This window comes from Neoarius graeffei, chromosome 7 (assembly GCF_027579695.1).
Source record: "Neoarius graeffei isolate fNeoGra1 chromosome 7, fNeoGra1.pri, whole genome shotgun sequence".
NCBI classification, from domain to species: Eukaryota; Metazoa; Chordata; class Actinopteri; order Siluriformes; family Ariidae; genus Neoarius; species Neoarius graeffei.
In genome coordinates, this window is record NC_083575.1 from 78,364,200 (window position 1) to 78,385,081 (window position 20,882).

At 39.1% G+C, this 20,882-nt stretch overlaps 1 protein-coding gene across 2 annotated transcripts in view; it reads left to right on the top strand.

Moving 5' to 3' along the window:
- Positions 1 to 19,842, top strand: part of ppm1kb (protein phosphatase, Mg2+/Mn2+ dependent 1Kb) — a 39,085-nt gene extending 19,243 nt beyond the window's left edge. For both annotated transcript variants that reach the window (XM_060926452.1, XM_060926454.1), the window contains exons 2-7: positions 5,486 to 6,058; positions 8,087 to 8,187; positions 13,697 to 13,862; positions 15,376 to 15,520; positions 15,616 to 15,750; positions 17,962 to 19,842. In XM_060926452.1, the coding sequence (XP_060782435.1) occupies positions 5,619 to 6,058; positions 8,087 to 8,187; positions 13,697 to 13,862; positions 15,376 to 15,520; positions 15,616 to 15,750; positions 17,962 to 18,093 (1,119 nt within the window). In that variant the 5' untranslated portion in view covers positions 5,486 to 5,618 and the 3' untranslated portion in view covers positions 18,094 to 19,842. The remainder of the gene's footprint in view (positions 1 to 5,485; positions 6,059 to 8,086; positions 8,188 to 13,696; positions 13,863 to 15,375; positions 15,521 to 15,615; positions 15,751 to 17,961) is intronic.
- The last annotated feature ends 1,040 nt before the right edge of the window (positions 19,843 to 20,882 follow it).

Consider the following 20,882-nt stretch of genomic DNA (forward strand, 5'->3'; position numbering starts at 1 on the left):
GGAGCTGCCTGCAGCATTTTTTAAAAAGTAAAATCAAACATAAAGTAGGCGATCACTCCCTATTATGTAACAACTTAACAAGTAACCATCTACATTCTAATGCTTTTAATGCCCAAGCCTAATATTCCCAATTTAGGAGGGTTATATTGTAGCATTACATGTAGTTTCAGCAAGACTAGTTGGTTGTAGGCTAATTCAAGTGCTTCCTTCCGTAAGCTAAGTTTGCCTGGCTACACAGATGCAAATGGACAATTTTAACGAGTAGTAGATGAAGAATGTAAACATATAATGATGTTGTGCTTTTGCAACTTGTGTGTTTGTGACTTATTGCGGCAAAAGCAGCGTGTCCTTACCTTGAAGTGGGATCTGCTTCTGCCCAAGTGCCCATACGGCCGCCTTGAAACAGTTCACAGCGTTTAGCTACGCGTGTTGATTGGCTGTATCCCTTGTGCCGCTTCTGCCCGAGTGCCCGTACGGCCGCCTTGAAACAGTTCACAGCGTTTAGCTACACGTGTCGACTGGCTATATCTCTTGTGCCAAACAAATCAGATGTTGTGGTGGGCGGGACCGTGTTCTTGAACTCAGAGAGGCGAGTGCAGGAAAAGACGTGCAGTGACAGTCGCGTTAGGAACGAAATGGCTGCAAAAAGGCATGTTATCAGCATATCGGTGGAAATTATGGCCGATACTGATAACCCTAAAAATGCAGAATATCGACCGATATATCGGCCAGGCCGATTATCGGTCGACCCCTAGTATAGAGTGCATTTCTGATTAGTTTAAAGTGATCTTCATTGAAAAGAACAGTGCTTTTCTTTCAAAAATAAGGAAATTTCAAAGTGACCCCAAACTTTTGAACGGTAGTGTAAACACTTGACCACCAGACAACAAAATTTGTATCTTTATTTACATAAGAGAGATGTTTTTTTTTTTTTTTTAAATCCAGTGCTTATTTTATTTTTTAATAATAAATAATAAATGTAGGATTATTTACTAACATGTTTTACAGAAAATATTCATGAGTTTCATATAAAACTAGTTAAAACAGTTTTATTAGTCTGCTAGCTTGTTGGACAGTTGACAGTTTCTATCATGTAAGTACAGGAAGAGTTTTATTGAAAACACCATCACAAGACAATGCAGCAGTTTATTGATGTGAAATACATGACACTACACAATTTGATGGTTCAAATGCTATAATGTTCTTTTCAGGTTGATTTTGTGCCCTTGCAAATTTTTTTTACTCATACACATCAGGAGCTCCACTTTTAGGCAGTGACTAAATATATATATTATTTATTACTGGTATTATGGTCAAGATAATGGTCAGAATGGACCGCAGTCACACATCTTATTCCCCCTTTTTTTGAAAACATAAGAACATAGCCCACCATTCACCAGCTTTTGGACTTTGTAATAACATACCGAGTCAGCATGTGCCAAAATGCCAGGCTTTTCATATTGAATTTTCATGTAAACATTATCCATGTGGTTTCTGCCTTTTAGTCCTTGTACGCCGAGGGTTTTTGCATAGTCGTTTTCCTTTTTTCCTTTCTAGAAGCTGTATATGCCGTCCCAGAACTCCTCAGGGACGTTTTATGGGAAAACGAACAAAAGCAGCCGGCATCACAGTACTTCTGTACTTTGAAATGACAGTTCTAGGTCTAGAACAGGGATCGTGTTAATGCAGAAATCGTGCATTTTTACGCACAAAAGTACCAAAAAATGCATGTTTATAATTTTAATGTGTCCTGGGATGCAGGGCTCCTACTTGAAGAATTTTTTCAATTGCCTTAGCAAATCTGTTAGATTATCTTGTTTGTTAAACAAAGCAGAAGTGAACAGAACGAAAAGGTCATAGCATCGTGGTCACATTCACATGATGTCATCGTAACTGCAGATTTGTTTACGCAGCCATGTTGCCTGGTGAGCTTTGTGTTTGACAGCGACCGGTACAAGTGTACGTGAGTGATTGTAAGCCCAATTCAGTAAACCTCTACAGATAAACTTGTAGAAGGTACATCTAAAAGAACAATACCAGAGACCTGTAGTGCTTTTGGATGTAATAACAGATGTGGAGATAAGCCTGGTTTAACTTTTCACCGCTTCCCAGAGAACACAGAAAGACGAGAAAAATGATGAGCTGCAGTTAAACCGGAAGGAAAGCATTCCCGTGTGTTTGGAGAACATTTTATATCAGATTAGTGTGAAAGCTCTGTGCAGCATTAAAGTGCATATCATGGGTAAATTCAGGAGCAAGATCAATGTAATTCTCCTATTTTATATTAAACTTGGGTCAAATATCTGTCTCATTTTGCATTTTGTGCAATTTTTTTTACCTTGCGCAATACCAGAAAAATTCAGTTGAAATCAAGCCATTTGAGGCGAATCGGTCCGCCTCTGAAAAAACTTGCCATTTGGATTTCCCGGGAAACATTGATTTTCATGACGTCATGTGCGGGACACTTCCCTCTGAATCCTACGTCAGCGCTGGTTTGTTTATGAGAAAACGACCTGGTGGTTTTCTGCAAATTTCTTCAATGTTATCATGTAATTATTAAAATGGTTAACGGGTGTATCGTAGGAGGGTGTAGCAACACCAATCTTGATGGGATTAGTACTCATCGTTTTCCAAAAGGTCGGACAATGAGAGACAAATGGGAGCGCTTGGTCTACACAGGCTGTGCACTGAAACTGTGCAAGCTCGCACAGCCTGCTGGCGCTTCCGCAGGTAACGTCACGAATCTGGCTCCAGACGCATTTTATTTTTTTCTGCTGTAGACAGATGGCCTTGTGCAAAATTACCCTTCTGGATGAGCGTGTAAAGGGACATACTTTCATATAAAAAAAAAAATTGGTCCAGAATATGCACTTTAAAATGTATATGGGTCCGTCTCAGAAACTGCTCTCTCATTTGGGACATTATGGTCAAAAAATAAATTTTCTAATTTTACTATTTTTTTTTGCATTTACCTAACACTCAGTGTTTCTTTTGTCATGTTTAATAAGAATAAAGATAGTATCTTTCTTTATCTGGCCTCCACTGTGGAAATTTTTTTTTATTACAATTCAAATGCTTTTGTAAAATTGATTTCCATATAAAATAACTACATCATGAAGAATTAAAGCCCCTCCTTCACAGATGAGTGAAAATATTGAATACATTTCCTCTTTTGATTGCTTGGGTTAAAAATGCCAAGTTATGATGACTGAATTGATTATTCACTTAAATATGGATAATATGATGTTAGATTTTGGGTATTTGATATGGCGAAATAGGACACAATGGAAAAATCAAGAACACACCGGAAAGATGAGAATAACGGCGCTGGTAAAAGAACAGCAACTGCACCGGCTGAAGATCGCGCGGGTCTCTGCTGCAGCACTCGAGCAACGGGACATCACTACCACACCGGACGGAGGGCGGGGCAAAATGACTGGCCGTAGATTCTATCAAAAGTTCAATCTAAGTTGACCATGGTTGCAAAATATTGGGCAAAAATACACAAACACTACGAAATATGAAAGTAAGATGAAAAAGAAACATTCTGTTGCCTTATACTGCAAGACTAAAACAAAATAAAACTGTCAAAACTCACCTTTTCAGTGATAACATCCAAATAGATTACTCATGTAACAGAGAGGCCGCAAATGGAAGCACGATCAACTTCTAACTGTTGGAGTGGAAAATTCCATTCTACAAATGCAAATTGTTAATGTGTGTCCTTCCCCGCACACAAATAACACGCTACGGTTAAAAAATGAACCACAACTCATTTTATAGCTCAGAAATTCATACAAGACCAGCTACCATTGTAACACATTCTGTAAGAAACATATTCTATACCTAACTTTCAGCTTTCGTTTTAAAAAACAAAATCGCAGATTTATAACAATTTTTATATGGCGTAGTGATTTTAAGTTCCTACTTTTGGTGAGGTAGTGACCTTGACCCTGAGGCTTTCCATTTAGATCAAAACACACGATCGTATTGGTTTTGGATATGCGGAAAATGGAGTTACAACGGCGATCAAATATTTTGCATGATGTTTTATTACGGTTATGATTATTCTGTGAGTGCACCAATCCTTAGGTTTATAAAGTTACAACTTAAAATACAATTAGTGATAACTGTAGACTTTTCAGTGGACTACAACCTTTTTAAGGGAACGCGATGCAGTCAACCATTTATCATGTCCCAGATCAAGCTGCCATTTTTCCACAAATTTGCAAAATTTTTGCCAAATTCTGAATATTCACATCAAAGATTTAGTCTTATCTGTATTATTTCATAATTTTATTTCAAATTAAAACCAACATCACCATTCAAAACCGTATAGTTTATTGACTGTGAGTATATTTAGTGGGGTACCCCCACAGTACCCGGTTTCTGAGACAGACCCCTATCTGGATGTGGGCTTTGGATGTGATTTTATATTTTATTAGACCTGATGCTTGGCTTGACTAGCAGCATGTTTATGTACTGATAATGTAGACTAGACTAAACACCATAAAATATGCTATCTCTAAGCCCTGGCTTGTTTATTACAATTAGAAGTCCACATTTGCGCTTACCTTTGTCATCATAATAAGGTATTTTTCTTTATCAGGAATTTCCCATAAAATTCTGGCATGAAACCTGCCTCGAAATATCAGTAGGCATCTGTACTTTTGTCTACCTTTAGCATCTCCAGTGTATTTAGAAGTCCCAAATACTAAATAGTTCAGGATGTTGTAGTGTCTCAAATCCGGTAGCTGGTCTGCTGTACGCTTTTCAAGTGGAATAAATGCATCCGAATTTGTAAATTAAGAAATGCAGCATTTATTTTTGTCACATGTACCTTCTCTGCATTTAATCCATCTGAAGCAGTGAGCGGGAGAGAGAGAGGGCAGTGTGCAGAATAAATAAATACCTTTGTGGGTAAATTATATGGATCTGTGATGCCTGCATGTTTCAGCTTTTGGATGTAACGCAATCTGCTGGTATAAAATAATTTTTATCAATTCCGAGAGATTGTACTGACTGCAGTCGTCTCGATTTTCATTATTAACTTTCTCGGCTGTTTCTTTGTTTAACCGGCAATGAGGTGGATGCTGCGTGATAAACAAAAATCTGTGACGTCAGTGAAAGTTCTCTATGTTCTATTCCAGGTTAAACACTTGCAAAGAATGACCAGAAAACCTTTTAACTCAATGAATTGTCAGTGGGGAAAAAAGGCAAGCTCGTGGCCACACACTGCAACAGTTATATATTTCTCTGACTGTTTTTATATAAAATATTTGGGACCCACAAAAAATGCCAGGGGCCCAATTTTGCCAGTCATGCGGGTCCCTGGACCCAGAATGAAAAACCCTAGTGCTATCCCTGTAGAAGTGCTACTATCAACTGCGCTTTTTTATCTCCAGTCATCAAATGTCGCTTTCAGGCCTGTGAGACTCTCTCAGTTCATTTGTTTATAAACTGTAGCTCTTTTTCTGTTTTTCAGGAAACTCCTGGATTATTTCAAGAGACTGTGCTCTATTTACTGCTGTTGCTGCATCTGGATTAGTCCGGTTTGAGTTTTATTTAAAGGAGCGTCTCTGGGCCGTTTTTGGTATTTCACAATCTTGTCCTGAACAATGTCTGTGGCGGTTCTCGTGCAGCTGGCCTTGCGTGGTGGGTTGCACATGTGTCGCAGGGTGGTTCAAAACAGAGCCCCCTTTCTTCAGGACCAGCTGATGCGAGCGCTGCACAGTCCATCAGCCACCCGCGGCAGCAACTCGCGCTTTGACCCGGACAGCAGTGGACGCCCCACCACCTGGGATTCATTCGGCATCTGGGACAGTCGCATCGACGAGCCCATCCTGCTACCGTCCAGTATCCGCTACGGCAAACCCATCCCCAAAGTCAGTCTGTCCAATGTGGGCTGCGTCTCACAGATTGGCCAGCGCAAAGAGAACGAAGACCGTTATCAGGTATCGCAGATGACCGATGACATCCTTTACTTCGCTGTGTTTGATGGCCACAGCGGCGCTCAAGCTGCTGACTTTTGCCATAAGTACATGGAGCAGCATATTAAGTAAGTTTTTCCACTGACATGTCAATTTTTCGTGTAAGGTGCTTTACTCGTATTATACCCAAACAGTTTGTCAGTGATTTACTGGGAAACCGGAAAGTATTCTATCCTGAAGACTTTCCCATGGGGGGAAAACATGTAATCATTTTTAGTGCACAGGCTGCATGAATATACTAAAATAACTAAAAACAATATCGACTTGTTAAAAACTAAATGTTAGAAAATGTAGGTGTTTTAAGTGAGTTTCAATTTGCGGTTAAGCTCACGTTGGCCTTCAAGAAGGCTGAGGGCGATTTAAATTTTTGGTCCCTCCCATTATAAATCTGTGCCGAGTTTCCCAAAAGCATCATAGCACAAAGATCATCGTTAAATGGTAGAGTGAGCAGCACAATGAACACGCACTCTCCTAGTTAAGATGCTCTTAGCATTAAGAGGCTTTTGGGAAACCCACCACTCTTTTGGTTAATTAATCTGTCACCTCCTACATAAACATACACTGCCATGGCCTTCTATCCCAACAGTGAAGTCCTAACCAATGAGTGAGCCAGCTCTAAACTCTTCTCAGCCTAGAGACAACAAACAAACAAAAAATCTCACTGGATAACTATTTTAATGTTTTCAGGACAGTAACCCTTTCATTTCTTAAGCAGATTTGATAGAAAATGAGGTCGAATTAGAAGAGAATAATTATAATGAAAGAATGAAAGCAATTAATGAATGAAAGAAAGAAATAGAACGTTTGAAATGCTGATGTGTTTGGGCCTTCTCTAAAGGCCTAGAAGGCCCTGATGGTTCCCCTCTGTTGATAAGAGAAAAACATACCAACGGACATCGAAAAACTGGAAAAGTGTTTTTTTTTTTTTTTTTTTATAATAATAATAATAATAATTATTATTATTATTATTATTATTATTATTATTATTATTGTGTTGCCAGGCAAAACGAACCTCACCTGGTAGCACTTATGATGAATATGAAGGGAGATATTGTGAAAAAATGATTTTGACCTTTTTGGTGACCTTGATTTTGACTGTGTGTGAATATACTTGGCCAATAAACATGGTTCTGATTCTCTGCTGCTCTCAGCCAGTCAGAACACACTGTACTGCTCTTGCACCGTACTGCACGATTGTTACTCTTACAGCTCGATGACATCGTGGTTACCACCTCCTATATGAAGCAGTAGCCACAAAAACCTTGATTAGATGGCCCCCAAAATGTTAGAGGTTCTATTTGAGACCAATGCCCATCTATCCTGAAAGTTTCATGAAGATTGGTCCAGCCATTTTCCTGTAATATCATTAACAAAAAAAAAACAATAGCAAAGAAACAAACAAGCAAACAGCCCCACCGAAAACTATACCTCGCACCCTGGTGGACTCGATCCCAGGCGAGGTGGTGGTGGTGGTAGTAGTAGTAGTAATAATAATAAATAATGGCTGGCTTTTTTTTGTGGTATATCAAATATTCTCTTCAGCTAGCACGATATTCCACTCATCTTCGACTTGTTCAGTATCATGCTAGCTGAATGGAATATCTGATCGACCACTCAACGTCAGCCATTATTATTTAAATAAGGCATTTAGATCCGCGATGTATTTTGTATGAAAAATGTGAGTTTTTCAACGTGAGAAGATAAGATAAACTTCATATCTTCAAGCCGTGTGATTTTTATTGTATAGACACATTCACAAATAAAAAGTACCCAAATTGTATCAAAACAATTCATCAATTTCCTCATGAGTGAGGATATTGAAAAATGTTACTCAATGTCCCGGATGTAGTTTGTATGAAAAATACCAGTGGTGTATTTCCCAGTAAAACACTCATGACATGTAATAAATAAATATTATTAAAACCCCAATATATCTTGTATTTATTGTAATACTTGGCAATATCAGTAGTATTTATGGAAACAGACCTTGTCCGAGTTTTGTATTTTTAGATAAAAATGTCGGCTGGGTTCTTTTGATGTCTGAATGATGCATGTTATAGACTCCTTGCATTGTGTTTTAATTCACTTCTTTACAGAGAGCTCGTGGCAAAAGAGGACAACCTAGAGGTCGTCCTGACAAATGCATTTCTCAACGTGGACAAAGCATTAGCAGAGCATCATCACTTCAGTGCAGATGGTAGGTAGCCTCACTGCCATTTAATCTGCTCGAATGGGATTTCAGTGACCCTTGTTGTCAGGTTGAGGGATTAGTCTGGCTACTTTAGTTGAGTTAATCAGTTTAGGACTTCAGCTTCATACTATGCTATAAAGATGCACCTCATTGTGCCGTAGTGGTTTATTTTCTGTATTTACAGTCAGGTTCATAAATATTTGAATGTTGGCAAAGTTATTTTTACTTTAGCTGTCTACCAGAATATATAGGCGTTAAAATTAATTCATGAACATGAGCTCAGAGTGCAGAGTTTCAGCTTTAAGTTGGAGGTATTAACATCCAAATCGGGTGAACGTTAGGAATTGGAACTTCATTCATTCATTTATTTATTTATTTAAATGTGTGATACCCATCTTTTTAAGGACTATTGATTGGACAGTTGGTTGTTCAACTGTTCTATGGCCAAAGGTCTCGAGTTGATTTCAAGTGTGGCATTTGCAATCTGTTAAGAGCTGTCAATACCAGTGAAGTAAGCCAGGGGGAATGACCTGAAGCATATTCCAGAAGAAACCCAAGACATGTTTAATGCAAAGAAGTAAAGTGTCCTGGAGTGACCAAGACTTCAGTTCTGCCAAGATACGCTTGCTGATGGCAAAATGCCCCAAAAACAAACAGTAAAGACTTGGCTGAACATCACCAGGGAAGAAATTCAGCGTCTGGTGATATCGACAGGTTGTAGCTATTGACTGCAAAGGATTTGCAATGAAGTGGTAAAAATGATCGTTTAATTTATGGTTATTGTTTTATCCAATGACTTTTGGTCCCATAAAAATGTTGTCCTCCGACATATAAAAAGTGCTGAAATTCCTGCACCGTTCACCGAGTTTGGATACAGATACCCTCAAATTAAATATGAAAAATCTTTAATCAAACAATATTAATTATTGAATTTAAACTCCTGTATACTGTGTTGGAGAGCTGAAATAGCAACTTTGGCAGTATCCAAATATTTAAGAACCTGGCTGTAGAGTCCTCTGACATGATGTCCAGAGATTTTGTGAGCCTAATAATCATATGATGAATCATATGAAGACAGACTATGCAACTCAAATGTTGCCTCTTTTGGTTCTGGTATTCATGAGTGCATCTAATTTCTATTTATATACTACGCTCATAAAAACAACAATAAAAGTATGGTTTATATTGGGTTTAATCTGGCATATTCACAAAATTGTCATTAGAAAACAAAAAAGCCACCTAGACTTGGACACCAGATTTGCATATTTAAAAAAAAAATTATATTTTAAGTAGGGCATGCTGTTACAGGATAATAATGCCACCTCAAATTTAATATTGTCCTATAACAGCATGTTTTGTTTTGAAGTGTTTTCTCTTATACCACAGCGAATTGCTATCATTTATGTATTCATTAAAGAAGGGCACATTTGTGTGTAATGTATAACTTATATCATATAAAAATATCGGCTGGTGTTGAGTGGTATATCGAATGTATTCCATTCAGCTAGCATGATATTGAACAAGTCAAAGACAAGTAGCTGAATAGAATGTATCTGATGTACCATGAAAAAAAGCCAGCCAATATTATTATTGTACATACACACATTCCTTTCGTGTGTTCAACACGTCTTTCTCTTTCAAAATTCTCTCAATCTTCAGTATTTAATGAAGCAAACCTGTCGGCCATGTTTGTTTGCAAATTGTCCCAATCGCTCGCTAGCACGGAAGTTTTACGTCTCCGACGTGTGACGTGTTGTCTTGACAACCACGTGATCTCGTAAACCGTATTCAGTGCTCATTCTCCATTGGGTAGAGTGAGACAATGCAATAGATGTAGGATAAGTGATATGCTAACAATATTGCATGCTATCAAACCAGGTGAATGAAATCAGCTAGAAGGGAATAGAATACATGTTTTCCATCAAAAAAATGTCCTATATATATATATATATATATATATATATATATATATATATATATATATATATATATATATATATAATATATTTTTTTAATTGGTTTATAGTTCCATTTTATGTGAAATGTTTGCAAAACACGTACACGTTATCACTTGTGCTATGGCAGCTGTAAACAATCTTTCACTGACCATCTTCAAGCTACAGTCAAACTACAGCTCATGATGCTTTGTGATGGGTTATCAATGAAAATGAGGCATTTTGATGGCAATGCATGATGAAGGTTCCCCAAGCTTCAGTGAGTATTTGCCACTTAGTTTGCCGACAAGAACCTCACCACATTTCGATGCATGCTTTGAAATTTTTCATGATGTTTTTGGCCACTTACGAGGTGGAGACCAAAAAAAAAAAAACTTGCGAAGCTTGGTGAACATCCGCCGTGCGTTGCACAGTTGGTTGCGATGCTACCGATTTTTCATTGCCAAGTATTCACAAATCCATCGCAAGCTGGAGTGTGACCAGGGCCTAATGGGTCCCCCCCAGTCGAAGTTAATAACCGGAAAATGTTAGCGGACTCTCCTGTACCTGACAGCTTAAAAAAAACTTAAGGGAACAGCTTTCCCTCTAACCCGAACACTGGAGACTCCTTCTAGAAAAGTTAATTAAATGTTTACAGCAGCACTGGCTGCTATACACTGTTAATCAACTTTCTGACTTGAGAATTTAACAGCGCTGTGGTATAAAACATAACACTTGAACACTGTCATATATTCAACTTGGATTTCTTCAGTGGCCATTTTTCAACCAGTCTCAGTTGGGGTAATTCCCACCAGAAGGATTTAATAATGAATTAGTTTTATAATTAAACAGTAGTTGAATTAGTATATCCTGAAAATGAAAAGAAAAAAGACTGCTCAGTGATGTACAGGACAAGCTTCTGGTTTTATTTTTTGGGCTAACACAGTTATACTTTCTCACTAATGCTGTGAAAGCTATGTTTAGAATAGTGTGGTTAATGTTTAAAAAAAAAACCAACTCATTCTACCTTGGAGCCTTACTTTAGCCAGTTAGTTTTGAAAAGCTACAGAACAGATCTACCCAAGCCCTGCAACTTCAAACATTAGGTATAATGAACCCTCACCATGTCACTCTCTTGTACTGTGTGGCCCAGTCATGGCCTTGGTGCCTGCAATGTACAACCTTGCCCTTTTTGTGTGTGTGCGTGTTATGACAGCTGCGGACCCAGCTAAGAACCCATAAGAGCTGCAGCTCTGCGCTACCTTTTTGGAAGGCGAGGAGCTAGATTGGTCCAGCGGGTCCTTGCGTGGGCTTCTGGAAGGTTCCTCAACTTTCTCTCCCTTTCTTTCTGAATCTCTCTCTTTTTCCAAGTCACTCTAGCTACTTCCTGTTTATCTACACATTATTGAAAGAGGAAAAAAAAAAAGACTAAAATGTTGACCAAAGTTGTATTCAGGATTTGTTGTCTTTGTCACACTGTGAATATTAAAGTAAGGATCTGCACTGAGTTGTTAGGGTTTTTTGTTGTTGTTTTTTTTTTTTTTTTAAATTTAGATATGTTGAGGCTGTACAGTAGATATGACTCTACATACCCCTCTTAGAATTGTAGGTTTTTGTGATGTAAAAAAAACAAAAACAAAGAGAAATCATGTCAGACTTTTTTTTTTTCCCACCTTTATTTTGAAATGGGAACAAACAAAACACACACATGAAGATGCACACAAACAGTTCAGGGGGAAAATACAATAACCAGGTTTCATAAGTTTCACACTCTTTTATAATGGGATCTGTGCTCAGAGTTAACCAATCGCATTCAAAATCAGAAATAATTATCATACAGCTGCCATCAATGAAGTGTTCCTCATTAACCCCAAATAAAGATCAGCATTTTCTGTCAGATTTTCTTGAGATCATCTTGGTTTCATGCGATTGCTGAAGTTACAGTTCAAAAAGCTTATGAAGCATGCCCGAGATGTCCTTGTTAGGCTTGAGATTAAAAGATGAGTATGAGCCAGTAGAGCAGAGTTTTAGCTTTCATTTCCTGATCTTTACATCTAGATGTGTTCAACAACTTGGCACCTTTTGTTTGAATCCACCCCATTTTTCATTTACTGTTACTGAAGGTAAGAGAAATAGTGATGCTTGAAAGTTTGTGAACCCTTTAGAATTTTCTATATTTCTGCATAAATATGACCTAAAACATCAGATTTTCACACAAGTCCTAAAAGTAGATAAAGAGAACCCAGTTAAACAAACGAGACAAAAATATTATACTTGGTCATTTATTTATTGAGGAAAATGATCCAGTATTACATATCTGAGAGTGGCAAAAGTATGTGAACCTCTAGGATTAGCAGTTAATTTGAGGGTGAAATTAGTCAGGTGTTTTCAATCAATAGGATGACAATCAGGTGTGAGTGGGCACCCTGTTTTATTTAAAGAACAGGGATCTATCAAAGTCTGATCTTCACAACATGTTTGTGGAAGTGTATCATGGCACGAACAAAGGAGATTTCTGAGGGCCTCAGAAAAAATGTTGTTGATGCTCATCAGGCTGGAAACCCCCCCAATGGTTTTATTAAGCGTGTGTATGGGTCATTGTAAGTGTCCTTTACTTTTAAGGATGTTCCAGTACTTTTGCTCACCCACGGACTGAGTGGTCTGCTACCAAAGGTGCCATGTTCAAAGTTGTTTAACCCATCTAGATGGAAAATATCAGGAAATGAACGCTGAAATCCTGATCTATTTTCTCATATTTTTGTCTTTTGATATTTTCAGTGTATCGCAAAAACAAAATAATTGGCTTTGCTGTTCCAGTACTTTCAGAGGGGACTGTATGTATATATCTGCATACATGCATGCACTATATAGCCAAAAGTATGTGGACACCCCCTGACTTCAGGTGTTTTAAGCCACACCGATTGCTAACAGGTGCCTAAAAACAAGCATAGCCATTTTCCGGTTGAAACCTCAGAAAATGAAAACTTTTCTATTAAAACAAACATTGTCCTTGAAAGTGCATTAGCCTGTGAGACCGATAGCTAATATCTCACCTTACATAATTTCTGCTTATTTTACATTACTCACTTATTATTACTCATCGTGTTAGCTGCACATTTTGATCAAATAAGAGTCATTCTCCGTAATGGACCCTCGTTCCTCTGCAGTTTGGCATGCTGTACTTGCATTAGTGTTCTTTTCTTTCTCTCATATCCTTTTCCCCTGCCCAAAATACTGCTTCATTCTGCATGTTTAAATCCCCCCCCATCTCTCTTTTGGAAGTATCCCTGAACGCTTCCTCTCTCTGTATTATTCTATGGAGTTCATCAAAGGTGTGTGTGTGTGTGTGTGTGTGTGTGTGTGTGTGTGTGTGTGTGTGAGAAAGAGAGACCTGTGTGAATACAGCAGTGTGTGTAAATATGACAGTGCAGTATGTGTGCGTGCGTGCGCGCGGTTTCACTGCAGTAACACTCCAGTGAGTGAGTGCATGATTTTTACATCATGCCATGTTCAGTGTAGCAGTATTGTGTATCCCACCTTCTCAGGTTTAACTCTTGGGCTCTCTCTCTGGTGCTTTACAGCCTCGGTGCTAACCGCAGGCACCACGGCAACGGTGGCGCTGCTGAGAGACGGCATCGAACTGGTGGTGGCCAGCGTGGGCGACAGTCGCGCCATGCTCTGCCGGAAGGGCAAAGCACTTAAACTCACTGTGGACCACACACCTGAGAGGAAGGATGAGAAAGAGAGGTGAGGGATGACCACCGGGGTCACCACATCTTAATTCCATTACAAAGGCAATTTTTATTTTAGTTTTAATAGTATATTCAATGCTGCACTCTTCTAAAAGAATCTGCGGTTTCCCACTTGTCTCTAAAGGTGATGATACACAGGGCAACTTTTTGGGCAGTGTTGCCGGCAATGGGCAACCAGGTGAGACACGGCAACTAATTAGGGCAACAGACAGTTGGCAACAACCAATCAGATAAGAGCAAATCTATTGCCAGGGAGACAGACACTGCAAAGATGGACGCCAAAACGTTTGCAGCCGTCACTTTTTGCCTTAAGTGTCAGTTCCCGAACAAAACTGAATAGATACTCTGATCAAAAGATAATTTGCCATTTATTTTAGCATTTATAAGTCAAAATAAATACTTAATCTCTTTAAAAATGCTACTAGCCTCAATTACATATGCTATAACTAATAACTGACACATCACAAAAACATTTAATTCTCATGTCAGCAAAAAAGGACATGGACCAAGAGATGATGCTGAGGAGGAAAAGAGGCTGATGGAGCTCCTGAAAGGCTTTCTTTCTGATTTTAGATCCCAAAGTTTGTACTGTTTTGCTCTCAGGTTTCACAAGTAGTCGTGCTCTGTATGTGAATTAGACCAGACGATAAGTTACAGTCTCTATTACAACTCGCCAAAAAAAAATCATGAGCTGCCCATCACTTTTAACTTGATCCAAGAGAGTTAACATTCTCCTATATAGCTAGCAATAACTTTTAGCTAACTATGTTAGCAAAAACCACAGTTAGTTAGCTAAACTATGGAGTGGTGGTTTGCTACCGGCAGTTTACACTTAACTGAAAAATCAGTGTCTTAATTACAACCTGAGCACATAAAAATAGATGTCTGTTGGTTTTTGAAGCATTTGATGAGGTAAATTCACCACTTTTTTGGGTTTACACATAACTTAGTGATATAAGCTATAAGCTGTGTCTTTCTTTTTCTTCGCTCCACTGCCGGAGACGCCACCATCTTTGATGAAAAATTTCAGAAGCTCTCAGGTGGTCATGTGATTCGCTGCTAGCACTCCGATTGGATGATTTTAAAAGGTTGCCCAAAACTATCAGAATCGTTCAAATAGAAATTGTTGTCCAGTCTCAATGGGAAAGTGTCAGAGCGCAATTGCCCAGCAACATTGCCCAAAAAGTTGCCCCGTGTATCATCAGCCTAAGACCTGTAAACCCTGTAAATAGCCCAACGTTAAACAGTGACACACAGGCGTACAGTCCCATTCAGTTTAACCTAATATAAAACAAATTTCTCCTGTTCTATTCTCCTATTATAGCTGATTACTCTGTGTATATTTTTGTGTACTTGACAATACAATAATGGTCTGTTTAAATGTTTTAGTACTTGTCTTGATGTGTATTGTAAAAGACCAACATTTGGACATATTTAATTCGGATGAAGACGCCTTTCAGTGCAAACAACTTTTTGTGAATTTTTTTTTTTTTTTTAAAATATGGTAGGATCCGTAAGAGTGGTGGTTTTGTGACATGGAACAGTCTGGGCCAGCCTCACGTAAACGGACGACTGGCCATGACTCGGAGCATTGGAGACTTTGACCTGAAAAGCACAGGCGTCATCGCCGAACCAGAGACCAAGCGGATTTCGGTGAGCGGTTGATTTGGGTGGCTGGACTGCAAAAAGTGGTTTAATGATAAAATGTATTCGCTGAAGTTTGTGTTTAACTGCAATGCTCTGTGCAGTTACATCATGTACACGACGCCTTCCTCGCGCTCACCACAGACGGCATCAACTTCATCATGAACAGCCAGGAGATCTGTAATGTCATTAACCAGTGCAATGACCCCAAAGAGGCAGCACAGCGTCTCTCTGAACAGGTATGGGTATGAGGTCAGAGAGGGGAATCGGTGTTCACAACAATATCTGTTCATGTCTAGAGGATGTTACACTGTGAGGCGAAGACATGAAGTTTATCTTCAAGTGGTTGATTTTTATCTTCTCATGTTGAAAAATATACTTCATATCTTCGCGGCACCTTGTAATGTTCTTTATATAATATGGATATATCCACAAAAAATATGCAAGTTAATCAAAAGAATATTAATTTTGAACCGGTTCACTATTTTTAATGTGTGTCTAGTCAGTGGGAAAACACCTGGGAGTGGCGTCATCGAAGTGAAATATCGGGAAATATTATACATATAGGCCACTTTTTTTTTTTTTTTCCCCCCCATGGAATAAAAACGTTCTATTCCATTCTAGTGGGTTTCATTCATTTGGTTTGATAGCATGCAATATTAGCATATCGCTTATCCTACATGTATTACGTCACTCTACCCAGTGGAGAATGAGCATTGAATATGGTTTACAATATTGCATGGTTGTCAAGACAACATGATGTCACACATCAGAGACGTAAAACTTCTGCGCTAACGAGTGACTGACAATTTGTAAACAAATGTGGCCGCCAGGTTTGCTTTGCAAAATATGGAAGATTTTGAAAGCGAGCGATGTGTTGAACAAGAATGTGTATGGATGATGATGGCTTTTTTCATGGTATATCAGATATATTCCATTCAGCTACTCATCTTCGACTCTTTCAGTATTGTGCTAGCTGAATGGAATATATCTGATTTACCACTCAGTGCCAGCCAGTAGTATTTAAATGTGTCACTCAGATCTGTGATGTATTTTATATGAAAAATGCGAGTTTTTCAGCATGAGAAGATAAACTTCATATCTTCAAGCCATCGTGTGATGTCTATATAATAAAAAGAACACATTCACAAGCAAAAAGTACCCAAATTTATCAAAACAATTCATCGATTTCCTCAAGCATGACCTAGATATTTATGTCCTGGATGGAGCTCGTATAAAAAAAAAATACGAGTGGTGTATTTCCCAGTAAAAACACTCGTGTCCATATTAGCGTTAAACAGTTATTCCACGAAATTGAGTCGTACATGAGCTGATAGCTGACAAGGCACATTGTACTGAGTTGGCTATAAGCCATGTACGACGAGATTGAGTGGAACAACTGTTTTTGTTTTATGCACATTCACTAGATTTTGAGAAACGGAACATTTTTCATTTTTTTTGCAAATTCGATAAATAAAAACTTGATCGATTATTATCCATAAGGGTTTTGGTGAACTGCTCTTGGTCTGGCCTTACAAGCGGCCGAAATGAGTTTCCTTCGCAGGGTGGCTGGGTGCTCCCTTAGAGACAGGGTGAGAAGCACAGTCACTCGGGAGGAGCTCGGAGTAGAGCTGCTGCTCCTCCACATTGAGAGGAATCTGCTGAGGTGGCTCGGGCATCTCTTTCGGATGCCTCCTGGACGCCTCCCTGGGGAGGTGTTCCAGGCATGTTCCTCCCCGGGAGGAGGCCCCAGGGAAGACCCGGGACACGCTGGAGGGACTATGTCTCTCGGCTGGCCTGGGAACGCCTCGGTGTTCTTCCCGAGGAGTTGGCCGAGGTGTCTGGGGAAAGGGAAGTTTGGGCTTCCATGCTCAGACTGCTGCCTCCGCAACCCGGCCCCGGATAAGCGGATGAAGATGAGACGAGATAAATAAAAACTTTATACAAAACATTTCAACAAAATAATTTCCGCTTAGAATGTAAACAAACCGGTGCAATTTGACAGTAGCAATTTGTGAAAAATGCTATAATAATAATTCTTGAAAAGTAAAGAAAAAAAAGGATGTTCTTATCATTGAATACCCCCCCTTTTTTTTTAAATTCCATACTTTTGTTGCTTTTTTTTTTTTTTTTTTGGTTTTGTTTCAGAGTAGAATTTTTATTTCGTCCTCGGTTGGTTCAGTAAGACACTCCGCCATTTTGTTTTTCTCTATTCACGATATATGAGCTGATTGGCTACTCTACTACTAGGCTATCAGAGCGCGCGATTTTTCATATCCAGTGAAAATGATCTATGTATGTATGTAAAAATATAAATTTTATTTATTTTTTAAAGATGATCAAGACACTAAAGCTTTTATAATGTTTGTTTTGGACACACAGCTTTCTTACACAAGTGCAACTGGAAACCGATACTTAATGTTGTATCAACATGGCTGTCTCTCTCTCAGGTCTTGCAGTACGGTGCAGAGGACAACAGCACGATTATCGTGGTGCCATTTGGCGCGTGGGGCAAACACAAGAGCTCAGACGTCAGCTTCTCCTTCAGCCGCAGCTTTGTGTCCAGCGGCCGTTGGGCCTGAGTGAATGAAGGACAGGCCGAGAGAGGGGAGGGGGGTGAAGGGAGAAGGATGAGATGAGGCATTTGAATTCAGTGGACTGGGTGGGAGAAGTATCCCTGAGTACAATACATCCAGGGTGTTATGGGAACAGAAGGAAAAGTCACTTGCATTCAGATAAGGACACAGTTCATAACTTCTTCGTTCTGATGAAATGGCGAAGCAGTGTGTATGAACAGTACTGTATTAGGAATATTCCAGTGGACATCAGATTTTTCCTGAAGAAAAGCAGTGCTTTAGTCTTTAGTATGTGTGTGCGACTAATCAGTATTTCTGAACAAGACCAGCGGCACGTCGTTTTCCGTTTGAGCAATTCTCTAGTTTTACCTCAGAATATTTTGAAGTATGTATATTTTATAACTGTGAACAAATAGTAGGTTTTTTTTTTTCCTTTTCATTTGCAAACACATTCAGTGGGTCAAGAACATTTGCACTTTGTCATGATGATTCTCTGTATCTCTTGCTTTCATGGTTTAAAGTTTGTTGACATTTTGATGCTTGGTGGAACCATTTGGATCATCTGAAGGTATTGGACTTGCTAGTGGTCATGACTCGATTGTCATTCCCATGCCTTAAGATGTGACCATGCGTTACTCTTTATAACTTGGGTATATCAGTAGTGCTGCTTTGTACAAACCTGTAACAGCATTTCTTCAATCATAAGCTTTAAAAAAAAAAGAGCTCAGTTATACACCGTCCTAAAATAAGTTAGCACTTATTAACATCAGCTAACCAGCTGATTAGCAAAACAAAAGAGTAGACACTTCGGTATCTGCATCACAACCATCAAATCAATGTAAACTGTTTTATTCACATTGAACATTTTATCAAAGTTTTTGCTGAGTGAATACGAGCAAACGGTGATGTTGCACTTATCCCAGGGCAGCTGATCAATGTTTGATGTCTTAAGAGTGTTCAATATTTTCTGTCATTCTCTTCACATTTCAACAGCTGTCACTGAGGTGTCTACTACTCACAGCTTGAAGTGTTTGATGTACCCAAGCAGAATGGTGAAATGGGAAGTGTGCCATGAACTATTAACTTCCAACCAATCAAGAAGATGAAGCGGGTAATTTTTAAAAATCCCAATCTTCCACCAGGATAGAGTGCAGAAGTGTGTTGTGGGTGTGGTTTTGCAGGCAGTGCCGAAGGAAAGGGCTACCTTCTGTCAAAATTGCTTAACTTTATTTATTAATTTTGTTTAACATTTAATTTATTTAAAGTTAATCTGGATTACTGTTATCACAACATTCTGCTCTTGGAGTGCTTTTTTTGTTTTGTTTTGTTTTGTGTGCATAAAGTCAAATCAAAGTCCCTTCCATGCCAGGATCTGGTCTTTCCAGGCAGTCTCCTGTCCCAGTATGAACCAGCTCTTTGAGGCGCGTGGGTGTGGTGCCGATTCCCATTTCTACAGCCCTCAGCCTCTCGCCTTTTATTTCGCTAGGGTTACAGTGGGAGGGCTAGTCCTCTGGTAACCGCAAGAGTTCGACTCACTACTCGCATCTGTATTGCTGTGGCTCGCCAAATGGCAGTACACTGCAAAAAATTGAAAACTGAATTTGAGGAGCAAATTACTTAATCTCATCTCATTATCTGTAGCCGCTTTATCCTTCTACAGAGTCGCAGGCAAGCTGGAGCCTATCCCAGCTGACTACGGGCGAAAGGCGGGGTACACCCTGGACAAGTCGCCAGGTCATCACAGGGCTGACACATAGACACAGACAACCATTCACACTCACATTCACACCTACGGTCAATTTAGAGTCACCAGTTAACCTAACCTGCATGTCTTTGGACTGTGGGGGAAACCGGAGCACCCGGAGGAAACCCACGCGGACACGGGGAGAACATGCAAACTCCACACAGAAAGGCCCTCGCCGGCCACGGGGCTCAAACCCGGACCTTCTTGCTGTGAGGCGACAGCGCTAACCACTACACCACCGTGCCGCCCCAAATTACTTAATACTAGTGAAATTATCTTGCTGCATGGACAGATAATTTTACTTGACAAGACATCTTGGAATAAATTGGTTGCAATCTAGAACTAGGTTTAATGATCTCAGAATTGGTGTCTTATATTCTTCTAATAGGAAATGCTAGATCATTTCAACTATTCAAGATATTTTCACTTACTAAGATATCATTTTTTGCAGTGTAGGTACCATTTTATGATGCTCTTTGGTATGACCTGACCACAAATAAAACCCACGATCTCCTAATCAAGAGACGGACTCGTTAAGCACTCGCTAAAATACAAAAACGTAGATGCTTTTTAGTTTTTTTTTTTTTTAAATGGCTTGAGCTCTTGCACCATTGAGAGAATGGTCTCCATAAGTGCATTTGGTACAGGTTTGTGGTGGGGTTTTTTTTCCTCTTCTGTACATTTTGTATATAATATTTATATATTTTGATGTTTAAGGAATCTATATATACATACAATGCTGTATGGATGTGAAGATGTATCTGGCGTTATTAAAGTGCATTAGACTGTAATGATGATGGACTGGGACCCTCTTATCTGTAAAGTTATGTGATGGATGTTTTGGTACAAAACAAAAAAGTTCACCCCCTATCCCCTGCCCAAACCATAGTCAGTGAAAGACAAAAACATTTATTTTATCAATTTTTGTTGTTTTCCAAAATACAGATTATTTATGATGTCTAGAAATCGATGATGATTGCTGCTGTTTGATTTTTAATCCAAAACTGACTAGCACCTGTCTGCCAAAATGCAGCCTGAGCTGGACAAACTG